The sequence below is a fragment of the Neopelma chrysocephalum genome, unplaced genomic scaffold (genome assembly GCF_003984885.1).
Source record: "Neopelma chrysocephalum unplaced genomic scaffold, ASM398488v2 Primary Assembly neopelma1_59, whole genome shotgun sequence".
NCBI lineage: Eukaryota > Metazoa > Chordata > Aves > Passeriformes > Pipridae > Neopelma > Neopelma chrysocephalum.
Window position 1 is genome coordinate 21,466,554 of NW_020897714.1, and position 27,307 is coordinate 21,493,860.

General features: G+C 39.8%; 1 protein-coding gene across 2 annotated transcripts in view; it reads right to left on the reverse strand.

Moving 5' to 3' along the window:
* Positions 1-3,009: 3,009 nt before the first annotated feature.
* RFX4 (regulatory factor X4) overlaps positions 3,010-27,307 on the reverse strand; it is a 92,389-nt gene continuing 68,091 nt past the window's right edge. For both annotated transcript variants that reach the window (XM_027680833.1, XM_027680834.1), the window contains 5 exons: positions 26,198-26,317; positions 24,753-24,914; positions 16,373-16,535; positions 13,819-13,957; positions 3,010-4,412 (listed from right to left, as the gene is read on the reverse strand). In XM_027680833.1, the coding sequence (XP_027536634.1) occupies positions 4,140-4,412; positions 13,819-13,957; positions 16,373-16,535; positions 24,753-24,914; positions 26,198-26,317 (857 nt within the window). In that variant the 3' untranslated portion in view covers positions 3,010-4,139. The remainder of the gene's footprint in view (positions 4,413-13,818; positions 13,958-16,372; positions 16,536-24,752; positions 24,915-26,197; positions 26,318-27,307) is intronic.

Sequence of the window (27,307 nt, forward strand, 5' to 3'; positions counted from 1 at the left end):
ATTGTTATTCATCATCAGTCCGTTTTAGTTTCCACTTTGTGTAGCATATGAAGGATTAGGATTTCAATGAAAGAGGGGGACAGAATAAATTGCATCCTCTACCAAAGAACTGCCAGACCTTTTCAGATGGGTGCATACCATGTACCCTTCCCATGTTAGTCAGCTTTATCTAAACCTTCCAAAGCAATGTCTGCCCCTGAATTTCATGGGTTTCAGGGTCAGTCACAACAGAATTGTGGGGCTGGGAAGGTCAGAGGCCATTTTTGTCAAAGGGTAGTGACCTTAACAGCAAGAGGTAGCCTGACAAAAACAGGATTCATGCCACTGAATGGTGTTCTCACTGCTCTTCCCCCGCTGAGTCTTTTTTCTACCTGGTAATGAAAAATCTTGAAGAATTGTAATGGATTTTTATACGCATGCATACATATACATTTATGTGTGTGTATACATCTATTTAAAAATATTATATATGTTATGTGAGTTATGCTGTAATATATAATATTAATTTATATTCTATTGTATATGTTACCAATATCTATCATTTAATTTCCTATGTTTTAGGCCATGAAAAAGATCACATTTTTAATAAAAAGTGTATTTGTTGTAAGAAAAAAAGACAGAACGTGCAAGAAAAAAAAGAAAAAGAAAAAGAACAAGAAAAAGAACAAGAACAAGAAGAAGAAAAAGAAAAAGAAAAAGGGAGAAAGAAAAGAGAAATAAGAAAAAAAAGGAAAAAATAACAGAAGAGAAAGTGAAATTGAGATTGAATATTTTGGCATGTGGTATAAAAGCTTCTTCGGAAACGTTTCTGTAGCCACACACTTACTTTAGGCAAGAAAGAGCAGTTTTTAGTTTCCATGGTCAAGGGAAAGGCTGCAGAATCTAACTCAGGAGGTTTGGCAATTTGTACTGGGATGAATTAAGAGATTTTTTTGCCCCAAACCAGCCATTCTACCCAGAGGTTATCATCCTCTCAGGAGCTGCTGCAGTTCCCAACCTGATGTACACTTGTGTGACCCAAAAGTTCCAGTGGTTTGTATTACTACAGTGGGCTCTGACCTGTGGTGGTCAGGGAGGGGGCCTACTTTCCCTTGCAGCACTTCTGATGCAGGTGGTGATGGTGACCTCTGTAGAGCTGCATTTGGCAATCAATATATTGCTCCCCATGAGTGTCCAGTTTAAATTTCAAAGCCCTCATCAGGAAGCAGTTCAAGGGTAGTTGGAAGCACACATTCAGATTCCTGTGGCATCAACACAAGATTCTAAATTAATTTAAAAAAAACCAAGAAAGACTGTGGACATTCTTTTGCAAAAGAGTTTCCAAGCCCTATCTGACTGATGATGTTCTTGGATCTGTTTTTATGAGCAGCTTTGTGGTGCTGCTGTTGGTTAGAACAAAGTCTCCTAGGCCTTTGTGCACAGTGTTGCAGTTCTCCACTCAGAAAGTTTTTATTATTTCTGTGTCCAATATCCATCTTCCTTTCTGAACAGTCTGCCTTAGCTCTTGAAATCAGGGTAACAGAGTTGTCCCGAAACATGTTGAAGGATATGGCATGTTTATATACTAAAATAGTTTAATTTTCTCCTCTCTTTCAGTCAAGGGGATTAGACTTCATTTGGTTTAACAAGTTACTATGAAAAACATAGGAAGTGCTTCTGGCTTCTCTTGAGTGGTGCTTGGGTTCACCTCCATCCTGATCCTTCCTGGTCAGTTCTGCCCACAAACATTTTAACAGTGCATCTGTTCCTTGGAGGGACCATGGCAGGTCATGATCAACAGTCCATCAGGTAAGTGGAGACAGATCAACATTCCAGTGATAATGACTTGACTGATTTGGGTCACATTGAGCTCTTGTCAGATGCAAAGCCATGCAGAGATTTGGAATTCATTGAAGAAAATAAAGTGTATTTTTATATTCTAGTGTCACTGTCTTTGTCATACTAATTTCACACAGTCTTGAGGAAGCAGATATTTCTATGCCTGTTAAAAATTAATAGGCCAGAATTGATGCTTTGATTTAAACATCTTCAATACCAAAATGCAATATAGGACTTTGGTCTCAAACACATCAAAACTGTAGTTGCTAGAGACTGGCAATTGAAAAAACTTCCTCATGGGAATCTTTCTTCACAATGTAGCCAATTTTGCCTGAAGGGAACTTGAATAAGAATAAAACAAATGAGTTAGCCTAAGCCTGATCATCCCTATCCTTAATAAAAGTGAAGAGTAAAAGCTAACAGGGGCAAAATTTCGAAAGGTCTGTGACACTAACTGAGAGAACAAGATTTTCACCAGGTACCCGAAGGTGGAGATTGGCTCCTGGTGTGTTTCTGAAAGTCCCACCTTGGCTGAGTATTTAAGAGCCTGGACATTTGCCAAACCTGGCCTGGAGCAGCCTTTCTCCCTCCATCCTTGCAGATTTCTGGCACATTCCTCTTTAGACCCCAAACTCTCACCAGTTTTCCCATTAGTTAAATATACAAGATCTGAGAATTTTGCCCCCTTTATTACTTACCTGAGGAAAAATGACTTTTCCATTTCCAGTGTTCCAGTGGTGACATGTTTGTTACAAGGTACTGTAAAGAAGACAGCACATCTTACCTGCCTCAGGGAATACAATGCCTTGGGTGAACAACAACAGCAGGGCTTAAACTAAGCAATATGGAGTCATCTCTCCTGTCATAGCCTTTCAGCAGTCTGTAGCTGCAAGAATAGGTATAGGACTACTCATTTGTTATGAGCTGTATCTGTTCTCAAGTCCTTCATTGGATAAAAACATGAACGATTACATTTAAGATTTTTTGAAGGTTTGCATCTTACAGAAGTTTTTGTATTTAAGTGAATTTAAATAGCATCTATTTAATTTCAAGAACTTTATTTGGGTGTGAAAATCCCTCATATATCTTGCTCAACTGTACAAATAACACTTTTGTCCATTTTAGGCATAGATGTGGTTATCGTCACACTGGGTGCTATCAAAGATTTTATTTACAAAACAATTACTAAAATGCCTGTTGTCATATTTCCATTTATTTTTTTCTTACCCATAGGGTAATAGGTCCACCATAATTGCTTGGTGCATTTTATAATACAGAAGAAAAAGCTATGTTAATAAAAACTAACAAAAACTCACAAATAGCTACAAATCTGACAGAAAATGTCTAAGAAAAATTCTCCCCAAAATACAATACATTTTTCCACACATACACAGTACAGAATAAGTTCAAAGGCACAGCTTTGAATTTTGCTTTTGTAGACGTATATAGAATTATCACCACGTGAAGGAATTGAGAGAACATTTTCATACCTGTCAATAGGTAATTAAGTGAATAATCATGTTTGCATTGTCATTTTCTTTATATAATTGCTTCATATCATCATATTTAACATATGTGGCTCTGAATCCAAAATCTTCCCAGTCCCAAGTCCCTTCTTACCTTGTCATTACTGACCAGAGAAGTTAGATTTTTCCAGATTGTGCAAACTTAACACAAATACATATATAATAAGAACAATAGTCAACTTAAGGCAGTGTATAATTCAATGCTACATGTCTTCTCTTTTGTAAAGATCAAACTTACTGGATCAACAGAAAGGTGCATCAATATACAAAGTTAGGTGTAAACTGAAACCTACAGCAACAAGTGTCTTTTTAAGGAACCAGATAGAGAAACTGATATGAATAAGTGATGACTCTGCAGAATGTTTTTTAAGGAATGCATTAATAGCTTAAAAGAAGAACAGGTGACAGAGTTTTGCTGAGGGTGAATTTCCTGTCTTTAATTCAAATTATAAATAGGTCTTGTTCCAGTACTTTTTTTATAAGACTCATTAACATTTGTCAATAAGAGAGGGGGGCAAAAATGGCTCACTCAAACTGACAGCACACAGGGTTGGCCCACATGCCAGAATTAAAAAAGGCACAGGTTGGCCCAAAAACTGGTCTAGAACAGCACAAAAGTCTTTTTCGGCGACAGGAACGTTCAGTCATACCAGTCTGCAATCTGCCCACATTATGAACTACGTTTATATGCCTGGGATCATTTCCATCTTCACCTCTCTTGAAGAACATCCATGAAAAGTCCCACACAACATGAAGTTTTTTTAAGTATGTGTGCTTAGTTGATAGCAGTCATTTTCATTTAGCCCAGCCTGTGGTGGCTTCCCCATTGATGTAGGCAAAGCCGGGAAAGTGTTGCATGTGCTCATATTCAGAATTTCTGCGTGTCGTCAAGGGGGTGTACATGTCACTAGAATTTCCATATCTTGTGGAGTGCATGGATGAGCTTGTGTAGCAGGAGTTTGCAGCTGGGACCTCTGGCCAGCGAGGAGTCACCGGTGTGGGATGCAGCCTGGGAGTACTGCTCATCAAACAGGGCTCCATTCTTGATGTTGGGCCATTGAAAGGGTACTACAATTAAAAAAACCCAAATCAACAAACAAACAAATAAAACCAAATGAAGTAATTATTTGCCATATACTTAATTTTAAAATATGGGCTGGTGGTGTCACAATTCTGTGTTTAACAAAGCCAAAATCATATGAATTAGCAGCTCTCCAACAACAAGACATCCTACTGAAGGTGCAATATCAGATAACTAGTGTCTGCAGTAAAACAAAGTTTCAAGGAAAGCCTTGCAAAAGAGTCACTGCTTTTAAATATTGAATTAATTTATCAAAGTGCTAGGCACTGGCAGCTATATCTGGGAGCAGAAAAATAAATCAAATTAATTTAATCTTTTTCTCCCACTTTTACTTGAAAACTTGTTATTTACTAAAAATCAGAGTATAAGATGTCCCAACTCTTCCTCACTCAACTCAGTTTCAAGGGAGAGGAGCAAAAGAATCCTTATTACTGGGAAGGGGCCTTCCACTTTGAATGTTCACAAGGCATCCTCCCAGTTCCTGCAGAAAAACAGTATGGTCTGGCCTCAGAGCGAGCAGCTAATTGGACAGCTTATGAAAAGAGGCAGGCAGAAGAAGAATAATCTCTCTATTCCCCAGCTATTTGCAGTGACAGTTGGAAACTAGAAATCAAAGAAGTTTGACAAATGGCTTCAACTAAGCAGAAGATGTGCTGAGGAGAGGATAGACAGGAAAACAGAGAACAGCTTTTGCCCTCTATAGCCACAGCAACCGAAAGTAAATTGTACTTATGAGTGCTTGCTTAACATGTATTTATCTTGCAGGAGCAGATCATCTGTGTTCTGTGTCTAAGAAATGGCTTTCCCTGTTTTGTCCCCCATCTGCATCACAGAGATGGTTAGGATCCCTGTTCCCCTTGACCAGCCATATATCTTCAGAGCTTCTACATTTTACATCTTCATGCGTTTTCTACAAAAAGTGTCATAATTTAAAATTTCATTATCTTAGGTTGTTTGACATTGTATTATTTCTTTAACTAGAAACCTGTCACCAAAATAGCACTGTAGTAGGACTATCACCTTTCCTGATGCTTACAAACCTTTCAAGCTGCATGCCAAAGCTCTATAAGGCTGAGGACTGTAAAACCCCTTGCCCGTGTTTTGGAGGCTCATGGAGGGAAGAGCTGCTGTAGTTGTTCCTAGGAGGGAGGTGTCAGTGATTCCCTAAGGGTCTCATTACATTACTCCACTGCTGAATGGGCCCAGGGTTAATCAGTTGCATAAGCAACTGTTGCATAAGCCCCAGGCAATTACAGCAATGTCCCCTGAGGAGTTTGTGCTGTCTCCCTTCAGACCGCAGCCAGGAAGACAGCCCTGCCTTGGCAGACCTATTCAAACAGTTCACAAGCCTCAGGCAGCTCAAAGCCACACGCTGGCCACTCCTAATTAGAGAGGAGAAAAAGGAAGACTGTTTTTGACCAACACACTGTAGGTAGTGATTTAGCATATTCCTCCGTGTCCTGGGGAGACAGGCCATTTGGCAAATGAGAGGGAAGACATCAAAGCTGTATGATGCATTATTTAGCATGTACTTAGCTGGATTTACCTGTGCAATCAGCTGCTGAAACAGTGTTAAATGGCAGCATCGTTCTGAAACACTTCAACTCTGATGCTGCTGATACAGCTGTCAGAATAAGCTGTATTTGCAACACTGACAGCACCATCTAAATTTCCATCTTCATGCCACAGAAAGACTTTTCAGCAAGAAGGTCCAGAAGAGCTTACACACTGAGCACATAAACCTTATACTTCTTTGCAGAAGAATCAAGTTTTCAGGCTTGTTGGCTTTCCAAAAGTTTTTGCTGGAGATGAGAATTTCCAGTGACTGGCAACAATGAAACTCAAACTTTGAAGTATTAACTGAGATGATTTGAGTTTAGGATCATAGTTCACTTATTTAACTCATTTCTTAAGGACAAGGTACTCTGTCAAAAGACAACCAACCTGCAAATAGTCTAAGTAAACACGAGAGGTTCCAGAAAAAGTTGAACAATTTTCATATTTTTAATGTTTGGGAGATTAGCTAACACATTTAGGATGCTGCTTTCCTGGTCTGCACTGGCAATACACAGAAGTCACTTTACTGCCACTGCCTGCTGACTGCCTTTGCCTAAAGAAAGCTCTTGCCATAACGAATATAGAGGAAACAAGTTGTTTTGTGATTCACTCTAGCTTCAGAGTTGAATTCATCTCCCATAATTTTAGTTATCAAAAAGTCAGCCATCTAGTAAAAGTGAGTCACTTATGCACTGTCTACAGCAACTGGAAGAATTTATCAAGTCTCAAGATAAATATTTGAGACAGAAGATGAACAGTCCTCAGAGGATGGCTCTTTGCTTCCTCCTGCTACATGATATAATCCACTAGTTAAGTTCTTTGAAGAAAAGTCCCCTTTGCATAGTTGTCAAATCCATAAATTGTTTTTCCTGGCTGATCTGAAATGTCTCACTAATGACTGTGTCATCTTTGAGATGGTAATAATGAATTCCCTTTGAGATGGTAAGAGTCAGGACCAGGATAGATGAGTGGGACAAAATCACACCACACAAATAATGCATTTTTAACTTTCTGTTTTCTGTATGTTACCTGGGGAGATGCAAGATGTGGGCAAAGCTAAAAACTTTTTTCTTTGTCTTCAGTAGTGCTTTACTTGATATCAATTATTGTGGTCTTTGCCTTTATTACCCATTGATCTATACCTGAAGTCACTGTAGATTCTTGTATTAGAAAATATACTTATAACAATATTAACCTAGACTTCTGCCATAATACACCAATGATTATCTCTTGTCTTCTTTCCAGTGAGGTAATTGATCTACTTTGTTGTTAACTGTAATGGAAGCCCTTGCCATTGCAACTGAGTGCAATTTTCCTTTGAGGCTGTGAAACTGAGCTCGTGACTTACAACAGGGGAATTACTCACTTTCATATCCCTTAAGAATGCCAAGAGAAACTCTGTCTTCAGCTGGGATAATTTGCTACTTGATAATTTGTAGACTGCAAAATCTATGGGTAAGAGGAAGAAAATGAACTCTGGGAATATTGAGGAGGGCCTCCTTGTTGTACACAGCATTATGTGGGTAAGCCACATCATGTCTCTTTGGTAGTTTGGAACCACAAAACCTGTACCATTGGCAAAATGAAATCTTGGTTCCCAGAATGAACTTCAGGATGCACTGAAGAAGAAAGATATTTCTCCTCCTATCTGCAGCCAAGAGGCCATGCTAAGGCTTACTAAGAACGCAGGGCAGTGGCTGTGCATGAGGGGACAGGATACAGTGTGCTGCTTTTCCTTTTCATCCAGCGCACCCGACGCAGCTGTGTTTATGAATGTGTCATGAATGTAAAAAGAATAATTGCTTGAAAATAACATGGACTCTAAATATCTAGTATTTTACAATAAATTCTGTTATGACTGAATGCAAGATGGAAAGTTTTGTAATGGTAGGTCAGCTAATCGCAAATGAGTCAGTGACTTCTTTTTCCCTACAGTGAAGAGACTATTGAAAGACAATATTTTTAAAGTACTCATTTGCCCCTGCCTGACTATTAACTCACCCAATGAAGCATCTATTCAGCCTTGTTGGAGTGTCCAAAGCATAGCCATCTGGGCGGATGCCTGCCCATGCTGCCTGAATCACCTTTCACACTCTACATCCGGTTTAATGAAGAGTGCTTAAGCATGCTGAACTCAAAACACTGGGGCCTAGTGATCTTTGCCAGATATAAAAGCGACATTTGTTGGAGGGCTCTTGACAGGAAATTACCATTTTCTGGGTTAACTCACACTTGTTGCTACTGCTGCTGTTAGACAGACAAGAAGCCCTTTAAGTCTGGGAGACTTTGAGCAGATTATTGTTAAGGCCTTTCCCAAAAAAGAAAAATTAATTCAATTTCTTTTAGTAATTTTTTAGAAAATATGATGATAAATGTGTCCTCCCGTATACTGAAGGCTGAGTTTCTGCAGTTGAGAATGGAGAATAATCTCTTTATCCTTATCCTCAACTCACCAACAAATTATGAGTGGAGGTGAAAGGTGTCTCTGTCCAAAGAGCAAAATATTTTCCTTATGAATGTGTCTCTGACTTTACATTGCAGTAGCTCACACTTTTGCTGAATGCTGTAAATTAATGTTGTATGTTAGTCACTACTTTAGGGCTTGAAAATAACTCATACCAGAAGCTGCACCAGTTGTGAAGAGCCAGCTATAAATTACGTTCATAAAAATATGTTTAAAATCTTGTAAAATTAAATAATCTAAACTATTGGCTGTGTCTTTATAACCTTTAATTTGACCCTTTTCTCCATAAATTGAACCTTATTGAATTTCTCAAATAGGTTAGGCGAAACTTCCAAGCCCATCTGAGTGATTTTGTTGCTTTTGGGAGTGGCATTTGGAGCCCTAAAAAAATGCTATTTGTAATTATTTAAAGAGAAGTTAAGACATCTGTTTCCTGTTGCATTCAATACATAATTACTTCAATTACATGCTAACAATCTCAAGTCCGTTATGAAGCTATACAGTTTGGAACAATGACTCTTGTTGCAGGGGTGAGATTTGGACAGTATTTTTGTCTTTCTGTCATTACCAGCTGTTTGTTGACAAAGTGGTTATTGGGAAGGGTTTATTATTCTTACTACATTGCTATAGTCGTGGGTTTATAATGTGTGTGTGCTGGGGAGTTAAGAACTTTTTGCCCTCCTTTTTTTTTTTCTGAAGTAGATGGGCCAGAAAAACATGAATGGACACTGAAGTGTGGGCTCTGTCTGGGAGAGGATTTCTTTGGCTTCCCCACTGTAACAAAAACCAGTTACTACTGTCTTCCAGTACTGCTCTCATGTAAATCCTGCTGCAGAGGAAATGAAGACATGATTGAGTAGAATTTTGGCATACAATATTTTACAGCTGCATGCTGCTGCACCCCTGGGAAGTTACGTGAGACCACTGCAGTCTACGGAGCAGTTTAGGAGAGTCGGAGTACAAATACAGCTTGAAGTCCCTTTAACTATGGTCCAAATACTGTGCTCTGGGCCTCTGAGTAATACAGACCCAATCTACTGCATAATACGAGTCTGTAATACTGCAGCATTTTCCAGACTGTGGAAGTAAACTATGGTCTTCATAAATATAGGGGAAAACCAAAACAAAGCAAACAAAAAAAACCCCCAAAACCAGCTTGTCTTTAAGTAGGAACTGCATCACAAAGAAAAAAATGAGAAACATTGCTATGCTACACTGTTGAGTTCCTGCACCTGAGATAGACCATTTAGAGGTGGTTGTCCCACTTTTGGAAGTGGCAAAGGAGAAAAGGTAAAATGAGGTGGTGTTTAGTGCAGCATCTAGGAGTGATTCTCAGATCTAGGTGGCCGATCTGGCTGCTTCTTGACTAAGTCCCTCCTATCTACTCTCAGGTTTGCACAGAAAGGGTGGACAGGAGCTCCAGCTCCATCAGGCTCCCTGCTCAACACAACTGAGAGAACGGGATGTTCGCACACTCCTCAGACTACGCCTGCCCTGCAGTGCACATGGAGCCCTTACATAACTCCTGTGTATCTCTGGAGTATCTGTCACAACAGAAACTAAACAGATGGTAACACTTAACTCTGGAAAAGAAGTGACAGGAAGGATGTGAGAGCAATGATGCAGATCTATAATGTCTTGAATGGCAAGAGTAGGTAAATAGGGAATGAGTATTCCCTGTTCCTCGTCACACCAAAAAGCCTTAGGGCACCCAATGCAGTCATACCAGACTTGAAATTAACAAGAGAATGTATGTTTTGTGCAACCCATTGTGAAGTTTCTATGTACAAAATCGCTCTAAGACAGGGTAACGTAGAGTGGTTTGCTACAAAATACACCAGTCCAGTTGCTGCTTCCTACTGAGGATGTCCCTAGGCCAACTCTTGCCAAACACAGCATAGCTGTGCCAGTGAAAGGACCAATTTCTACTTACCCTACTTCTAAGACTTTTCCTCCACACATTCTAGTAATTGCTAGAGAGAAGATGTGGATAAATGGACCCCGGTATGATTCACTACAGCTACACGTTAGAGTACTTAAAAAAGGTATTGTATGTTTGCTGTTTTTCATACTGCATGCATAGTGATGCACATTCATATGATGTGCATCTCTATATATTACCAGATATATTAAAATGTACACTGATGCAGATCTCTCTAGTTATCCTACAAGTGCTAGCCTTGAAATCTACAAAGAAAAATGACTGCGTCATGAGTTACTTTGTATTAAAGGAAAAGGTAGAATGATATGAATTGAAATATTTATGGATCGCCTGATAGAGGATTGAGACCTGTCTAGCCAGTGTGAACCTTGCAGATGAAAGCTGTGCTCAGAAGGCAGTCAAGGCTACATTGTGGAGGTGGATTAGGTAGTGACATTGGGAAGGGGTTACCTTTGAAGGAGGTACCTCTCTGCTAAGGTCAAGATAGGTTGATTAGACCGCTCAGAGGCTTTTAGACAGAGTCATTGCCTATTTTCTAACCTGGCACCTGGTACCTAAAACTGCAGAGGCAGAGAATTGATGAAATATGGTGTCGATATAGATGTGTTTGTGTACAGACATGAAATGGTCCCCTTCTATATGATGATGGAGTATCATCAGAGTATTGTATGCACTTCTGCACTATGGCTTAGAGAGCTAGGCAGTAACAGATCAATCTGTAAACCATTTTCATTTGTGTGTCGGGCTCCTGGCCAGTAAGCCAAGTCAAGAAATGAGCAATCAGGCCTGGAATTACAAGAAAGGAACTGTTCTGAGAACTGTTCACAGATGCTGATGAAAGAAAAAAAAATTCAAATTAAGACCAAGGTTTGAACAGACTGTTTCTGTCACAAAAAGAGTCTTAACCATCAGTGGAAATTAGTCAGCCTATACTGCCAGACTCCCACCTGCATTTTTTGAGAACTGCACATAGTAAAAGCTGTGTGACTTCTTCCCCAACACAGCCTCACTCTAAAGATTCCAACAACCAAAAACCTCAAAGTAGCTGATAAAACATGGAGTATGTCACTCTCTTCCACAGAAAGAGCTTGGACACAGTGTTCTTCAGGACCAAATGAGTAGTTTCTAGTGGCAGCCTACGATCCACCTCAATTACATGTTGCCTGTTTTGGCTCAGCCCCCTTCTGGGACAAGGTCTTTCCCTGAATCCATGTTTGCAGAGGAGAATTTACACCCTCTGCACACATTTATTTTTTTCTTAGGAGTTAACCCCTAGACACTATCCTAAAGAGAATGATAGACTAAAGTTGAGCCAGAGTTCTATGTTTGGCCTGAATGTAGATTATAACAAAGAGTTCTTTTTAAGAGTCATGGTCAATGCCTCCTCTTCTCAACTGATTACAGTACCACCAGCTATACACATTGCAACTCCTCTGCCTTCAGTATAGTGGCAGCTCTTGATATATTCATTGTAAATTTGGCTTCCTGTATTTTTATTTTGCAACATCACAAGTTCTACTCCAATTCCTTGCACCATGTTCCCTTCAGAAAGACTGATAAAAAAAGAGTAGTTCCCTAACAGCTTATTAGGTACATCTTACGAACCTTTTTTGGTAAAAAGTAGCTAATAAAGGATTTATTATCAGGGCAGGAATCTTATAGAAGATAATTTAGCTTTAAAAAGACTGTCAGCAAATTCTATATCAAACCATTAGACTTTTAGATAATTTTTTGAAAGTAAGGTTTCAGCTTGTAGCTCCTGTCAGTATAGAACAAGCACATTGATAGGGTTTTGGTAGCTGTGTCCTGCTGTGCAATTCCATCTCAGTTTACAAGCAGCATGAGAAAGAATATGCTAAATACAAACTGAAATAATTTTCCTCTCAAGTGTGATCATTAAAGCATATCTGTTCTTCATATGTTCAGGAGAGTTCAAGGATTAGTAAGAGAGGAAAAAGTGATCTATGATCTGACATTTGCACTTGTAGAGACAGCCTACTAGAATATGAAAAATATTTGCCTGATTTCAGTGTATGTTACTGTTTGCATACAACATGTTAACCAGGATATGAGTAAACTAAAAATGTGTTGATCTTGATTTGCTTTACTTATTTCTTGAGATAACAAGGTAAGGCCTGTACTGAAAAATGAAGGAATACAAACCTACCACAGGACTCTGTACTTAAATGACCACTCACTGTTCTTATTGAAGATACAGCGGCTGCAAAACCCCTTAAACAACTACTCCTCATATAGTCCAATAGACTAGGTACTACACATGGAGGAGAAGTTGTAGTTTATCCTTTCATAGACTAAGCAGCCATTGCTGAACTGATGCAAATGAGCATGTTGGGTTTGTACAGGACAATCTTCCCAGCAGATCTTATAAAGCTTTAAGGAGATCAATACCATTATTCTTATCTTACAGCTAGGGAAAACGAAGCATAAAAAGGAGATCTGACTACTCTAAGATCACGTGGCAGACTAATAACAAAGACCAGAATGAGAGGCAGGTTTCATGTGCTCTAGTTCAAAGCATTACCTAATTCATATCTTTGCATCTGGTATGAAACTGTTCCAGTCCAGTGATGATAGCTGAGCCTGGTGGTCCCTAATATACTTGTATAAATTTCCAGTAGATAAAGCGTAAGTGGTGCCATGTGAGTGGAGTATCCTAATGCCTTCAACCCCTTTCTGTATCTACCTTTTGCAAATCTTCCAGCAGGGAGCCCAGAGAGCAGCTGCCTACACTGTGGAAGCACCAGCTGCATGAGGTACTAAAGCCCTCCTACAGTGACACTACTTTTGAACTATTGCCAGATCTCATCTTCAGTCTTAATCTGTGCTGGTTCTTACTGGCTCAGTTTTGTGAAGTGAAAGAGTTACTGACATAATTTCTCAGAATTATGGCAGGAGACTATAGCGTGGAGATTAAACAAAACCTCTGTAGTGGTGTCCTGAAGTTGTTCAAACTATTTGCAGAACTCACTAATTTGGCAAATTCCTAAACATGAGTATTCTCAAAAGCAGAGACCCCAGAAGATTCCACTACGTTCTCTATGTCTTCAGCTGTATGAAAACACTTCCATTTCGTCTTAAGAATCTCTTTCTGCTCTCAACATCTAAGAATCATGCAACTAGTTATATTCATTTTTGCTTTAGCTACTCCTTAAAACAGAAACACTTTCCATGATCCAGTCTGCTGGATTTTAGGGTTAGTACTTTATATTCACAATCTAAGGCTACTTCTGATCTCCACCAAAATGAAAAAAAAATAGCTAGGTAATAGGAGAAAATAAAAAGATTAGGAGCCTTTAATGATTAGACTGATGACAGCTTATTGATTCAGACAGCCTATAGGCTGATAAATTTACAAACAAAAATTTAGTTCAAATGTTATAAGTATCAACAAACAATAATTGCAACTTACCTGTGAAGAGCTTCTGTGGTAAGCTGAGTAGTGAAGTGGTCCAGAAATAGCAGAATCATGTGGTAAGGATGGATACTGACTCTGCATTGGATGAGGATGCTGGTTGCTATAGCTACCATAGTTGTAACTTCCTGTGTATCTAAAATACATTAAAAAACACTTCTAATGTGCACAATAATTGTATTCCAACTAATAATTCCAGACCTTTTATGAAACCTACAGTTGCAGTTTTTTGAAATAGGAGGATGATCTTTTCAATGTTTTTTAAAAAGATATTTCCCAGGTCAGATGGGAAGCAGATGCCACTTAGCGAAACTGTGTCTAACACAACAACAGAGACTCAGCATGTTTCTGTGACTAATTTTAAACTGCAGACTCAGTTGTGCACTTTCTAAGGAGGAAGTGTCTTTCCCTTTTATTGTTATTTTAGTGCCATGTTCCTAGTAAATTGCTATCCAGGCTGAAGAAGTATGGTAAGCTTTGACTTAAAGAACTGTACTGAGTTCAGCTATCTCCTTGCACTGTGGTCAGGTATTCCTTTTTTGGGAGGCAGAGGAGTGTATTAGTTTGAATCTGAAACATACAACATACAGCTTTAGCACAGCCAACTCAATAAGAGAGCGGGATGTGAGGCTGGAGAACTTGTCTACTTTCTTTTTTGATTCGCAACCTCCTGTCTAGGAACAGCCAGGGCAAAGGAAGGAGGACTTTCTGTAGTTACAGAAAACTGCAAGGTCACTGTTTGTTGACCACCATTATTTAGACCATTCACTAGCAGAAGGTGTGTGGACACTTTCTGCAATTTCCCCATCTTTGTGTAGCCATGTGAACATTTGATCTTTGCTGACTTTCAGAAAAGTTGATTCACCTAGATTAAAATGTTTCCTTAAATCACCATAATCAATCAAACACCAGAGGCAAGAGATTCCTTTAGGAACAATAAATTCTCACATATATACACACATGTTTGTACTGCCTTACAGTGATCTGTTCCAATTCTTGCATCCTGTTATCTCCTGAACCTCCCTGCTGCTCTATTTCTGCCTCCACCAAACGGTCAAATTGCTGGATAAGAGAGGTGTTCCATAACTCCATATTCAGGTTTTCACCAGTAAGGACTTACAAGTGACTTTCAAACAGATATCTAAACCTAACCACATCCAAGAGGGAAGAAGATGCACGGTTCAAATTAATCTACTGCTTCCTTCCAAACAGTATAGAATCTTCCAACCCGAGAAAGCACTTCTACAAAGTTGATGAGTATGCAGTGAGACTGAGGAACTCAGTGAAGCCTTTTGAACCTCTTGCATCATAGCAGCACTTGGGCATTTGCTAATCTTGCTATATGACTGGCCCTTTTCCACCAATTAGTTTGTGATTGTTTCTTTTTAGTTATAGATATAGTTGTACACTCAGATGTGGATAGCACAGAAGTGTTGTTTGATGAAAAAAGCAGTGAGAGACTTAGTCTGAGTGTCTTAAGTATTTCAAGATCAAATAATATTACATACATTTATAATTATTTTAATATATATACTTATTTTAATTTTAAATTTGTAATTATTTTAATTGAGAGCCTTGAGCAAATTTTGGTGATGGAGATAGGATTAGAATATTATAGTGAAAATGTGCCCATTTCTCCAATCTTTGAAGGTTTTTTTGTCTGCAGGTTAACAGTAGTCATTGAATCATTAAGGTTGGAAGGGACTTGTGGAATCTGTTTAGTCTAACCCCTCTGCTCAGAGCAGGGTCAGCTAGAGCAGGCTGCCCAGGATTGTGTGCAGATGGAGTTTATATATCAGCAAGGATGGAGACTCCATAGCCTTTCTGGGCAGCCTGCTCCAATGTTTGATCACACAGTAAAACAAGGGGTTTTTTGTTTATGTTTAAACAGAATTTCTTGTATTTCTAGTTGTGCCTGTTGCCTCTTGGCCTGTCACTAAATACCACTAAGGAGAATCTGTCTCCATCTTCCTTACATCCCCCAGAAGGTATTTATACGCATTGATAAGACCCTCCTTGAGCCTTCTGTGTCTGATGCTAAATAATCTCAGCTTTCTATGGGAGATAGTTCAGTCCCGTAATCATCCAAGTGGCCCTTTTCTGGACTTACTCCAGTATACCTATGTCTGTCTTGTACTGGACAGCACAGAATTGGATCCAGATGTGGTCTCAGGAGTGCTGACCAGAGGAGAAGGATCACCTCTCCTGAGACAGGGTTATTCTTTAGGCATGTCTAGCTTTTGGGATAAAACATGGCAGAGGAAAACAGAAATCAGAAGAAATCTATTGAAACCTTCTGTTTTAGAAAATATCCTCTAGGCCTGCTGTGGTTTTAAATAGAATTAAATGAGATTATAAAACTAAGACATAATATAATTATACAACAGCAACAACAGCCAAAGAATTATGATACCAATATCTCTGCAGTACAAACTTACTGCATCAAGAAATAGCTTTCCATTGTATTTCAAAAAAACACCTAAGTTCATCCAAAAACCTACAAAAAAACCCCAAACCAAAACAAACCCCAAGCCACTGGGAAGCGACTTACCCGTGTTCTTCTCTGTGGGGATAAACGGGTATCCGGTGTGTGACAGATGAAGAGGGTACATGTGGACTTCTCATGCAGGGCAGTTGCTGGGAATTTTCAGCAGGTGACCCAGCAGCTGTTGTCACAGTGTAGGTGAGTGACCATGTGTAGGATTGCATAGCCCCTGCAGACAAACGAATGTTAAAGGAACAGAGTTAACATGGGCTGCCATCCACAGAGGTGTCATTCTTTGAGACAATGATAGGAAAACAAGTTAACAGGTAATAATAATGGAAAGGGTATCAACCAAAGTGAACAAACCAGTCATATCTTAGGCATAAGTAAAAATACATTTCAATCATTTGGAGTGTGCAAAGATCCAGAAGTATGAAACGTATATGGGATGGCTCACACTGTGAACTTTCAGTGTGGTGTTATAATTTTTCAGAAAAAAACCCAAACCTGGATGGGACTCAGAAAAACACCAGTGTTAAGATTTCTCAGGTATGATACACCAAACTCTGAGGTCTCTCTCGCATGAAGAGGGCTGCCTGGACTGAGGCAGGAGGTATGAACAGAACAGTGAAAGATTAGAAAAAAAAATGGGTGTTGCGCAAACAAATTTCTTGAATCCTTTTGCAGTTTGTACCTGTTCCACCCAACAAGGTACCAGCCCTTGTAGCGGCAACACTATAAAGATCTCCAAATTATAACAAGTATATAGACAGAAATTGCCTGGCCTTTTCCTTCCTGCAAATAATATTTCTTTTTTTTTCTTCTTTTTTTTTTTGTGGCAGCAGGGGCTGGACTTAATTTCTTTTTTCATGTAGAGCATTTGTGGGAAGAGCAAAGAGCAAAGAAGTGGGTTTTCCATTTTGCTTAGAAGGTGCTGAGTTTTTTAATCATCCTGATCCCTTCCAGGCAGGAACTCCAGTTTCATGAGCCAGCTGCTGAGAAACCTTTGTCCTTTGCACACACCCCTTTCACTCAGGAGGTTGACAGATCCATTGTTCCAGTATAACATAGCTCTCGCTGGAGGTCATGACCATACTGGCTGAGATTACCCTGCAAATGAGGACCAGAACACTGAATTTAGCCCAATGTGAACACAAGTTTGGGGGTCTCTGGGCACTCTTGACTCTTTTTCATCAGCTAAAAGGAATTGCAGGAGGTGACTAGTTTTTTTTCAGTATGGATTCTAGGACTTCCTGTAGTATCAAAGGGCGTAATTCAGAGGGGGAAGTGATTATACTACCAGGTCTGTGCCCACTCCATGGCTTTGGGGAATGAAAAGCCTATCTCAGTTGTGCAGAATTTTCCTCAGGTATGTGTGATTTTATTTGGCAAAATCAGGCAAAATTTTTTTTTAAATGGGAAATGCTTAATTCTGGGACTGCATGAAGGCATTCTGAGCTCCGCAGGGTAAGTCCAGCTTGAAATAGTTCAGCAGGGTGTGATTTGTTGCTCTTCTAATAGACATCCTTGGATGTACTATGGCCAAGGGTGTTTGTGATAGGTCTGTTTTCACATGCCTGCACTTTCTGCCATTGACTTGAATTTTCAGTCTTTCATGTCCTCCCGTTGCAGAGGACCATTGAGATCCCTGAGACCAAAGACAATCCAGCCCATCACTGTTGCTGTGGATACAAGCAGTCATGGTTCCTTGAGTTGAGGAAAATACTTAAGGAAGCCTGCTTTTGCTAAAAAAGTTTATGTGGAAGGGGCCAAAACAACTTATGTGGTCACCAAATATCTTCATTTGAAAACAAGAGAAAAACTGTTTTGAAATTATCAACAACTTGTCTACAGAATATTTTTATGAAACATTTCAATTTCAAAAGGTCAACATATTTTTTGAGTGTTATCTTCCAAAAGAGAATCTGAAACTTTGTTTCAAAACAAGCCTAAATTCAAAAGGCAAAACAAAGAGAAAAGAAAGAAGGAGAACAAAGATGATGAAAAAACCCAAATACTTATTTTTAGGTAACATTATTTTTGGGGAGGGTTTTTTTCACTTTTTTTTCACTTTACCATAAAACACAAATTTACTTTGACTGGATTTTATTTTTTCCCAGAAAGAAATTGACCTTAATCCAAAAATCTCATGACCTTCCTACCTCTAACACAAAGCAGTAATAAAAGGGCCAGAAGATCCTTTGCATTTTATCTAATATTGTATTCAATATGCCTGTGTCCCAGTCCTCGATGATTAATTTCCTCAGCTAGTTGCAGAATTAAACTCCAGGAGATGAAGTCCCTTTTAGATATGACTGAACCAAACTGAACTGCTTTTTTGAAATAAGCAAAAACAATAGTGATTGAGCAACAATTTGCTCTGCTTTGTGTTCTGAACATGCAGGATTTGATTAAAATAGGGAAATTCATTTATTATCACTCCTTTTTCTTTTCTCTTTGAAAAAAAAAAGTGATTTTGAGGATACTAACCAAGAGGCCATCTGACCTGCAGGGGAGCCAAATATAAATGGAACTGCTCTTAGTCCAACAACAGCCCTGTTGTTATTGGTGCCATCATGTACACCAGTGCACAAAAACCCCAAAAGTTGCTTCATGGTGCTGCATTTTATATCTGCTTTATGCTGGAGTAAATGACCATGAAGGCACAAGTGAGACACTCACAGCAATGTGTACTATGTCTCGTAGTAAGCAGTACTGTCAACCTCAAGCAATCAGAAATACAGAGTCAGACCCTCATTCTGTCCTCCCACAACGAACAGATTACCTTACCTATCAGCTTTAGAAAAACACAAGCCCTTCCATTTGAAGGGGAGAATTGCCTTTTAAAATTGGAACCCTTGACTTTTACACTCTGCAGCTATTAGAATTGAACTCTGATTGTTGGAGAAGAGCTGATGTTCTCAGATACTCATGTAAGTCCAGGAGCTACAGCTTTAGGAAAAAAAACCCAGAAATTTGTTCTACTCATACACACAAATATGAGAAGTGGTAGCTCTGTGCAAGTACTCCCAGATCTTTAACACCTAGCCTGGACTTGGAAAAACAGTGATCCTTAATGACCATTGCTGACCTGAAGACTCATTTTAAGCATGTATTTTTTGAAACTAAACAGTAAACTCCATAGTTTAATAACACATTAGGAACTACTTACTATTCAGAGTTAATTCTGTGCTATCTAAAAATGATTGCATTGGTAAATGAGTAATAAAAGTTTTAAGAGGGGCTTTAAGAGAGAGCAGCATAGTCAGCCGTACTGCTACCAATTTTATTACAATATTGTTGCAGTTTGAATAATCATTAATCTGACCTTTGTGATTTAGAAAGGATGAAGACTAATTAGCCTTTTAAATGTCTAGTAACCTAACAAAAAGTTTTAAATAAAATGTTAGCAATGCCATGCCAGATGTTCTACCACAGACTGTGATACATAGCATTTACCTTTCTTTTGCTCAGTATCATGTAATTGCAACAGTTTAATTTGCTGGTTTTGCACTGACCACTGACTGAAGGCAAAGAGGTTAAAATGCAAGTTTAATAGTTAACTTTTATTGCTAATTCCAAAAACAAGAAAGAGTTAATGATACCTTAAATTGGGGAACTGAAAGCTAATGGTAACCAATGGAACTAGTTCTCAAGATGTGCAAAGCATTTGCAGAGTTTTACATTTACTTCATAAAAGACAGGGATGAAAATCAATACTTTAAATACACCTTTCCAGAACAGAGGTTCCTGTTCCAAAATATTCTTTGTATTAATGCCACAGATCTGTATATAAAATAGTTTTAGTATATGCAATGCATCTTCAGCACTCCTATTTTAAAGTATAGCAATTTCCTATATCTGAGACACAGTTGTTTTTTCATATTGCTTTATGTGAATGAACAGTGCATTCCATGGTGTAACGGTTTGCAAACTAAAAAGGTGGTCAGTCCATCTACATGATGAACATGGGAAACAGAGGTATTATTAGTTGCCCAAATTATGAACAAGAAATAGCCACATAGTCATATTTAATCTTAACCAGACTACTACTTGCATTGACAAGTTTGGCTTGTGCTAGGCAAAAATGATTTTCACACTCACAGAAGTGAGACTGCACCAGATGGCAAGAGTAAAATCCAGTTCAACCCAACAAAATTTTTTAAAACAATGTAAAAATAGTCAGAAATAGTTTTCTTGCCTAAAAAGTTCTGATGTGGGAAAAACTACATCAAGTTCTACTGCCGTACTGTGGGAGTAGGTTCTTCCACAATTGTCCCCAAACCATCTTGTTTCTGTCTTGAGACTTCACACTAGCAGACCTTGGCCTTAGCAGGACATACTAACATACTTACATCTGTAAGTAAAGATCAGGTTCAAAACCCTCTGAGCAACCTGTATGTACACAAATGGGACATTTATGTCATATGGGACCCAAATGAGAGGCATCCCAGTCTCCTGAGGGAATTGGCTGATGTAGTTGCCAAGGCACTCTTCATGATATTTGAAAAGTCATGGCAGTCAGAGGAAGTCCTGGGTGACTGGAAAAGGGGAAACATTGTACCTATCTTTAAAAAGGGTACAAAGGAGGACCCTGAGAACTATTGACCTGTCAGCCTTACCTCTGTGCCTGGGAAGATCATGGAACACATCCTTCTGGGAGCTATGCTAAGACACATGGAGGACAAGGAGGTGATTTGGGACAACCAGCACAACTTCACCAAGGGCAAGCCCTGCATGACCAATCTAATGGTCTTCTATGATGAAGCGATTGTATCAGTGGAAAAGGGAAAGGTTACAGATGTCATTTATCTGTCATTTATCTTTCTGTAAAGCCTTTGGCATAGTCCCCCACTACATCCTTTTCTCTAAATTGGAGAGAGATGGATTTGATAAGTGGGCTGCTATGTGGATAAGAAAGTGGTTGGATAATTGCATCTAGAGGGTACTGGTCAACAGCTCTGAGTCCCGATGGACATCAGTGACAAGTGGTGTCCCTCAGGGGTCCTTACTGGGACCAGTGTTATTTAATATCTTAATGACATAGATAAAGGGATTGAGTGCACCCTCAGCAAATTCGCAGATGACTCCAAGCTAAATGGTGCGGTTGACACACCTGAAAGATGGGATGCCATCCAGAGGACCTAGACAAACTCGAGAAATGGGCCCATGGGATTCTCATGAGATTTAACAAGACCAAGTACAAGGTGCTGCACCTGAGTTGGGGCAAACATCTCCATCAGTATCAACAGTATCAACATAGGCCGGGGGATGAACAGATGGAGAGCAGCTCTGCTGAGAAGGACTTGGGGTTGCTGGTAAATGAGAGGCTGGACTTGAACTGGCGATGTGTGCTCACAGCCCAGAAAGCCAATTGCATCCTGGGCTGCATGAAAAACAGCACAACCAGCAGGGCAAGGTAGGTGATTCCGCACCTCTGCTCTGCTCTGGTGAGACTCCACCTGGAGCATTGCATCCAGCTGTGGGGCCCCCAGCACAGGAAGGACATTGACCTGTTGGAGTGAGTCCAGAGGAAGGTCACCAAGATGATTAGAGGGATGGAACACCTCTCCAGTGAGGAAAGGCTGAGAGAACTGGTTTTGTTCAGCCTGGAAAAGAGAAGGCTTCAGGGTGACCTAATTGTGGACTTCCAGTACCTGAAGGGAGCCTACAAGGAAGATGGAGAGAGACTATTTACAAAGGCATGGAGTGACAGGACATGGAGAAATGGCTTCAAACTGAAAGACAGTAGGTTTAAATTACATATTAGGAAAAAATTCTTCACTGTGAGGGTGATGAAGCACTGGAACAACTTGCCCAGAGAAGGTGTGGATGCCCCATCCATGGAAGTATTCAAGGCCAGGCTGGATGGAGCTCTGTGCAACCTGGACTGGGTCCACTGGAAAGTATCACTGCCCGTGGCAGAGGGGTTGGAACTAGGTGATCTTTAGGGTCCCTTCCAACCCAAACCATTCTATGATTCAATAAAAAAATTAGAGGGAGAGAATAAATCAGACTGTAATAAAATAATGGACAAGATGAAAAAAAAAGAGATTGTAATGTTTGTGTGAAGCCATTCCTTTGCATTACTGGTGGAACTCAGGGGGGGATACATAAGATTTACACAGATCCCAGACCTGTCTAGAGTTGTGTGTAAGCTGAAAGTGGAAGCTCAGATAGCTGGCAAAATGTCCATTATAGAAATATGGAATAAGCTTTGGGTTAACTATTGTGTGATAATCAGACAGAGTTATGGTATCTGCATCCTAAACACAAGTCCCTCAAATCTCCATTCCTGTCAATGGCCCTGGAGAGAACACAGTTTCTTTCTTTGCAGTCTTTTACTTCTGGGTACAGCTGGTTAGATTATGTGACCAATACATCTGTTCTTGAACAGGCAGCAATCACAAGCATTGAGGCCATGCTGCTGAGAACACAGCTGTGATGGGCAGGGCACTTCTCAAGGATGAAGACCACCACCTCCCTAAGATCTTGCTCTATGGTGAACTTGCCTCTGGCTGCCACAAGAGAGGAGCCCCAAAGAGAAGATACAAGGACTCCCTGAAACAACATCTCAGCCTTGGCCATATTGATCAACATCACTGGTCTACTCTGGCCTCCAATCGGGAGGTCTGGAGACACACAATCCATAACGCTGCTGCTTCCTTTGAGAACGCACGCAGGATCACTCTCGAGGAGAAAAGGTAACGCAGAAAGGACCATGTCTTGTCGATACCACTTAAGGAGTCTTTCTGCTGTGCCTTTTGCAACCGGACTTGTCTATCTCGTATTGGCCTTTTCAGCCACCAGCGTGCTTTTAACAAATGTGGGTAGAGCCCTCCCCCAAATTTTCGTTCACGAAGCCTAGTCGTGATGATGGTAACAGCCCTGTGTCATACTAAGTTCTGGCTCTAACATCACAACGATCTCATTGGACCACAATGCCTACAGGCCAAATTACCTGCAAAAATCAATGTTTCAACAAGAGTCAGAGATATACACCCCCTCCACTGTTGACTGATCTAAACCTATGTGATCACCTGCCATGTCTGGGAATCATTTGTCTCTTGTCTAACTGTCCTGGGCGTAATACCATCCTATTTCCCTCCTAAAAATATATTGTCTCCAGCAGTGAGAAAACCTTAAGTTGTGATGTAGGGACAAATGTTTTTAAATCTGTTTCCACCACAATTATGCATTGTGCTTCCCTGTGGCGCCTTTGAAAACATGAAAAATGTTTTTCAAAAAGATTTATTAGTTGTCCAGCCACTGCCAAATTCTCTAGTGTGGTAAATCATCATTTTATGACATTTTTCAAGAAGATTTTGTAACTTTTCTAGTACATCACAAAAGCAAGATTTTCCACATTCTGATTATACACCCTTTTCACTGAGGAGCAGCAAAGCTGGAATTTCACTGCCTGAAATGCTTTCTGAAAGTTTCTTTCCACGAATTAAGAAAACACACTCTTTTGTTCATACAAGCAGACTGTCCTGCCCACATCCAAAAGGTAATGAGTTTTACATTAGAGTAAAGAGGATGATGGTCATTTATACAACCCAAACAAGAAGCTAGTTTTGTGCTTATTGTTTTCTGTCAATCCTACCGACAAATTTAAGCCAACCTTCAAGTGCAGATTTTTTTAATCTGTGGGCCCACCAGAATACAATGACGTCACGAATTGCCATAATAGAGTATAAAACTGAAAATAGGTTTCAAACATTGACAGATGAAATTTATCAGCGATATGTAAAACATTCAAGGCGGACCCCTGGTGGCCTAGTGGTTAGCATGCAGGACTCTCACCGCTGCGACCCAGGTTCGAATCCCAGTCCCCCGGGCAGATGGAGCTCGTTAGCCCTGTGAGGCCATCCATCTATGAGAAGGTCACTCTAAACAAACCTACGTCCTGAGGACCTCACTGCCATTGTCCAAGCTTGCTTGGCCCCGGCAGATGAACCTTAGGATTAAAGGGTGGGCTCAGTTCAGCGCAGGCTGTGTCTCACCTAAAAAATCCATTGCGCAGGCTGGAAAGGTAAAAGACCTTTCCCAAAATCTTCGTTCGCGAAGACTGGCCATTATGTAAAACATTCCCAAGAGAAACTTGCACAGCTATTTAAACATATTTGGGTGTGAAATGCATTGAAAGATACCCATCTCTCACTTTACCCTGTAGGAATTCCTGAATCAGTATTGAATTGGGATTTTGAAAATCTCACAAAACCTGAAATACTTGGCACATTTCCTTCAATGCATAAAATATCCAAATATCATATCTTTTTCCTGATAGACTGCACATCATGTTTGGATACAGTGAGAACAGATTTCTGCTTTAGGAAGGCTTCTCATATCTTGCAAGCCAGCACATCGTCTTCTCGGGCTCAATATCAGGTCACCAAGTGCAAAAGCCACCTTCAAGTAGATTTAGCTGCCTAAGCCTACCTACCTGTAGTAGCTGTTATGCCACCATACTCTGGGGACTGATTGCTGATGGGCGATGGGGCAGAGGGCACTTCCACTGAGGTGGCAGATTTAGCGGGGGAGAATGGTGCTGGGGAGGGAGTTGGAGGAGCTGCTTCACTCAGAATAATTTCTTCTCGTATTTCTGCTGCAGAATGAGAGAGAAATCATAAAACATAACTAAAGTTAGACTCAGGGAACACTGAGAAACTAAAAAAAAATACTCATTCAAGCACTTAAGTTCCGTAGAGTGTATTTCAAGAAATACATAGCAGGAACCACAAATCTTTGAAAGAAGTACTTTTGTAACATTCAGCATTACAACCTTCAGTGTACCTTCATAAGACCTCTTAAAGGAAAGTACCATTTTTGCTATTGTATGGATAGGAAACTCATGCATGGACAGCTTAAGGTTTATATTCCTATAATGTACTATTACATATCTAAAATTAGGAGTCCACTCTGAGTTAGGCACTCTTACACCTTCTAGAGACATGGGAAAGAAACAGGAATCTCCAAGAATATTGGAATCCCCAGGGGATTCCACTGGTTTTTGTCGCAATCCTCTTTCTTTGTTGACTAAAGAGGATGACATCCTGGATGGTTTTAGCTGCTAAAGGTATGTGGAAAATATGCAAGGATAAGCAACTTTTTTGTTAAAAACCCAAGAGGCTATGGCAGGGCAGTGAATTAAATTCAAGTCTTTCACCACACAGAAGATATTACTCTAACCACTGAAATGTTCCTCTTCCCATAAATCTACAAGTTGACAAATTAAGCCACAGCTAAAATGGAAAATGAAGATTTCCAAAGGGGACAGAGAGGTTTAACTTGAAAATTAATGGGAGATTCAAGGAGGGAAGATCACTGAGGACCCCTTATTGCAAGGAATTGCCCAGAGTAGAAAGACTAAAGGCAATCTCTGCTTGCTTCCGTTCTGGCAAGGCAGTGTAGAGTAGAGCAGGACTCAGAATCTCCTTCTGTACAGACACTCAGAACATAAGTGTACCAGAAACAATAGCTCTGGGGTTTGCCTTTTCTCACTTCTGATATCTCTTCCTCTTATTTAGACTGGTAAAAATCCACTGATGTCAGTGAATTTATTAACACTGGGTCCACTGAAATGCAGTAGTCAATTAGACAGATTAACTAAGGTAAAAGTTTCAGTAAAAAATTTCTTAGTGAAACACAGACTGAGTGCTTAGGAATGGGATTTCAGACATCCAGAGTGACACTGGGAAGCAGGCAGGTCTCTTCCAGAATGTGTTAACCAGGAATGCCTCCCAAATGATTTATTTCACGATCGAACTGAAAACCACCTTGCCCCTAGATAAGCCTCAGTGGGTTAGATAAGGATAAAGAAATATCCCCACATAGAAAATAGAGAAACCAATGGAATAAAACAATATGATTAATAAAAGAAAAACTCACCTGTGCTTCCTTCTCCTTTCATTGCCCTCATTAGCTCATTAGCTTTCTCCTGACAATGGAGTGATTCTAGCAGGTACAATACATAGTCATCAAACATCAAGTGAATAAGGTGAAACGACCCTGGTAATAAAGTAAAAAAACAAAAAAGCCATTGACTGTCTCAATACACTCATTAAACCAATTATTATGGTGCTCAACACAAACAGTACTGCGTAGGACTGCCTCCATATGTTACTGCCACTGAAGTATCTCTCTTACCGGAGGCAGGAGAGGTCAAAATAAAACTGGTGAGCAGTAAACCCTGTTCATTCCTGGATTTATACAGGCTTCTACAACCAATTGTGGTCTAGGGTGCAAGAAAGCCACCTAACTGAGAGCTGGAACTTGATGGATTTTTCTTCTCCCACAGTAGCATTGAATGTCGATTTTGACATTTTGCACTACAGTGAAATGGTTTCCTTTTATCTAAAGGATCAGATACAATTATCTGTCAGAAGTAGAATCCTGAACTGGCTGCCTTAGCAACACATCCTGGTATGAATTTTCTGAACTACCTGCGCCAAAGAAATGAGAGACTAATCAATAGGAAGGTAGAAACAACCTTCCAAATCTCCTGATGGTATCTCCCCAGTGCAATATCTGCCAAACATGGAGACAATAGCAGCAACTGTAGATGTCTCAAAGGAAAAGATTTGTGCCAAAGCTTTGCTCTGTCATAGTTCTTCTACTGAAGAAGTACTACGCTACCTTTTCCTAATTATCAGTTTGAATCATGGCAGCATAACATTTGGCCTGTTTCTGTGCTTAACTATGGAGATGCCCTTGATACTGCCTCTTAACTGCCATTACAGGAATGTGAAAAAGGCTTAAGGAATTAAGGGAAGAGTATGGGCAAAAGAATATGCGGGATATGGATTAAAAAAAGTATTTTGAAAATCAATAATGAAAGGAGATTATATTGATAGTTATCTGCCACAAATCCTCAAGTAAGATTTGAATACAGATGGAGAACTTGCTAATGTTGTTAGGAGGAAGGACTGGGTGATATTATGGACTAGAGTAATGGAAACGAAGTTTAATAGCATGCTGTAAGAAGTCCTGCACTTGGAG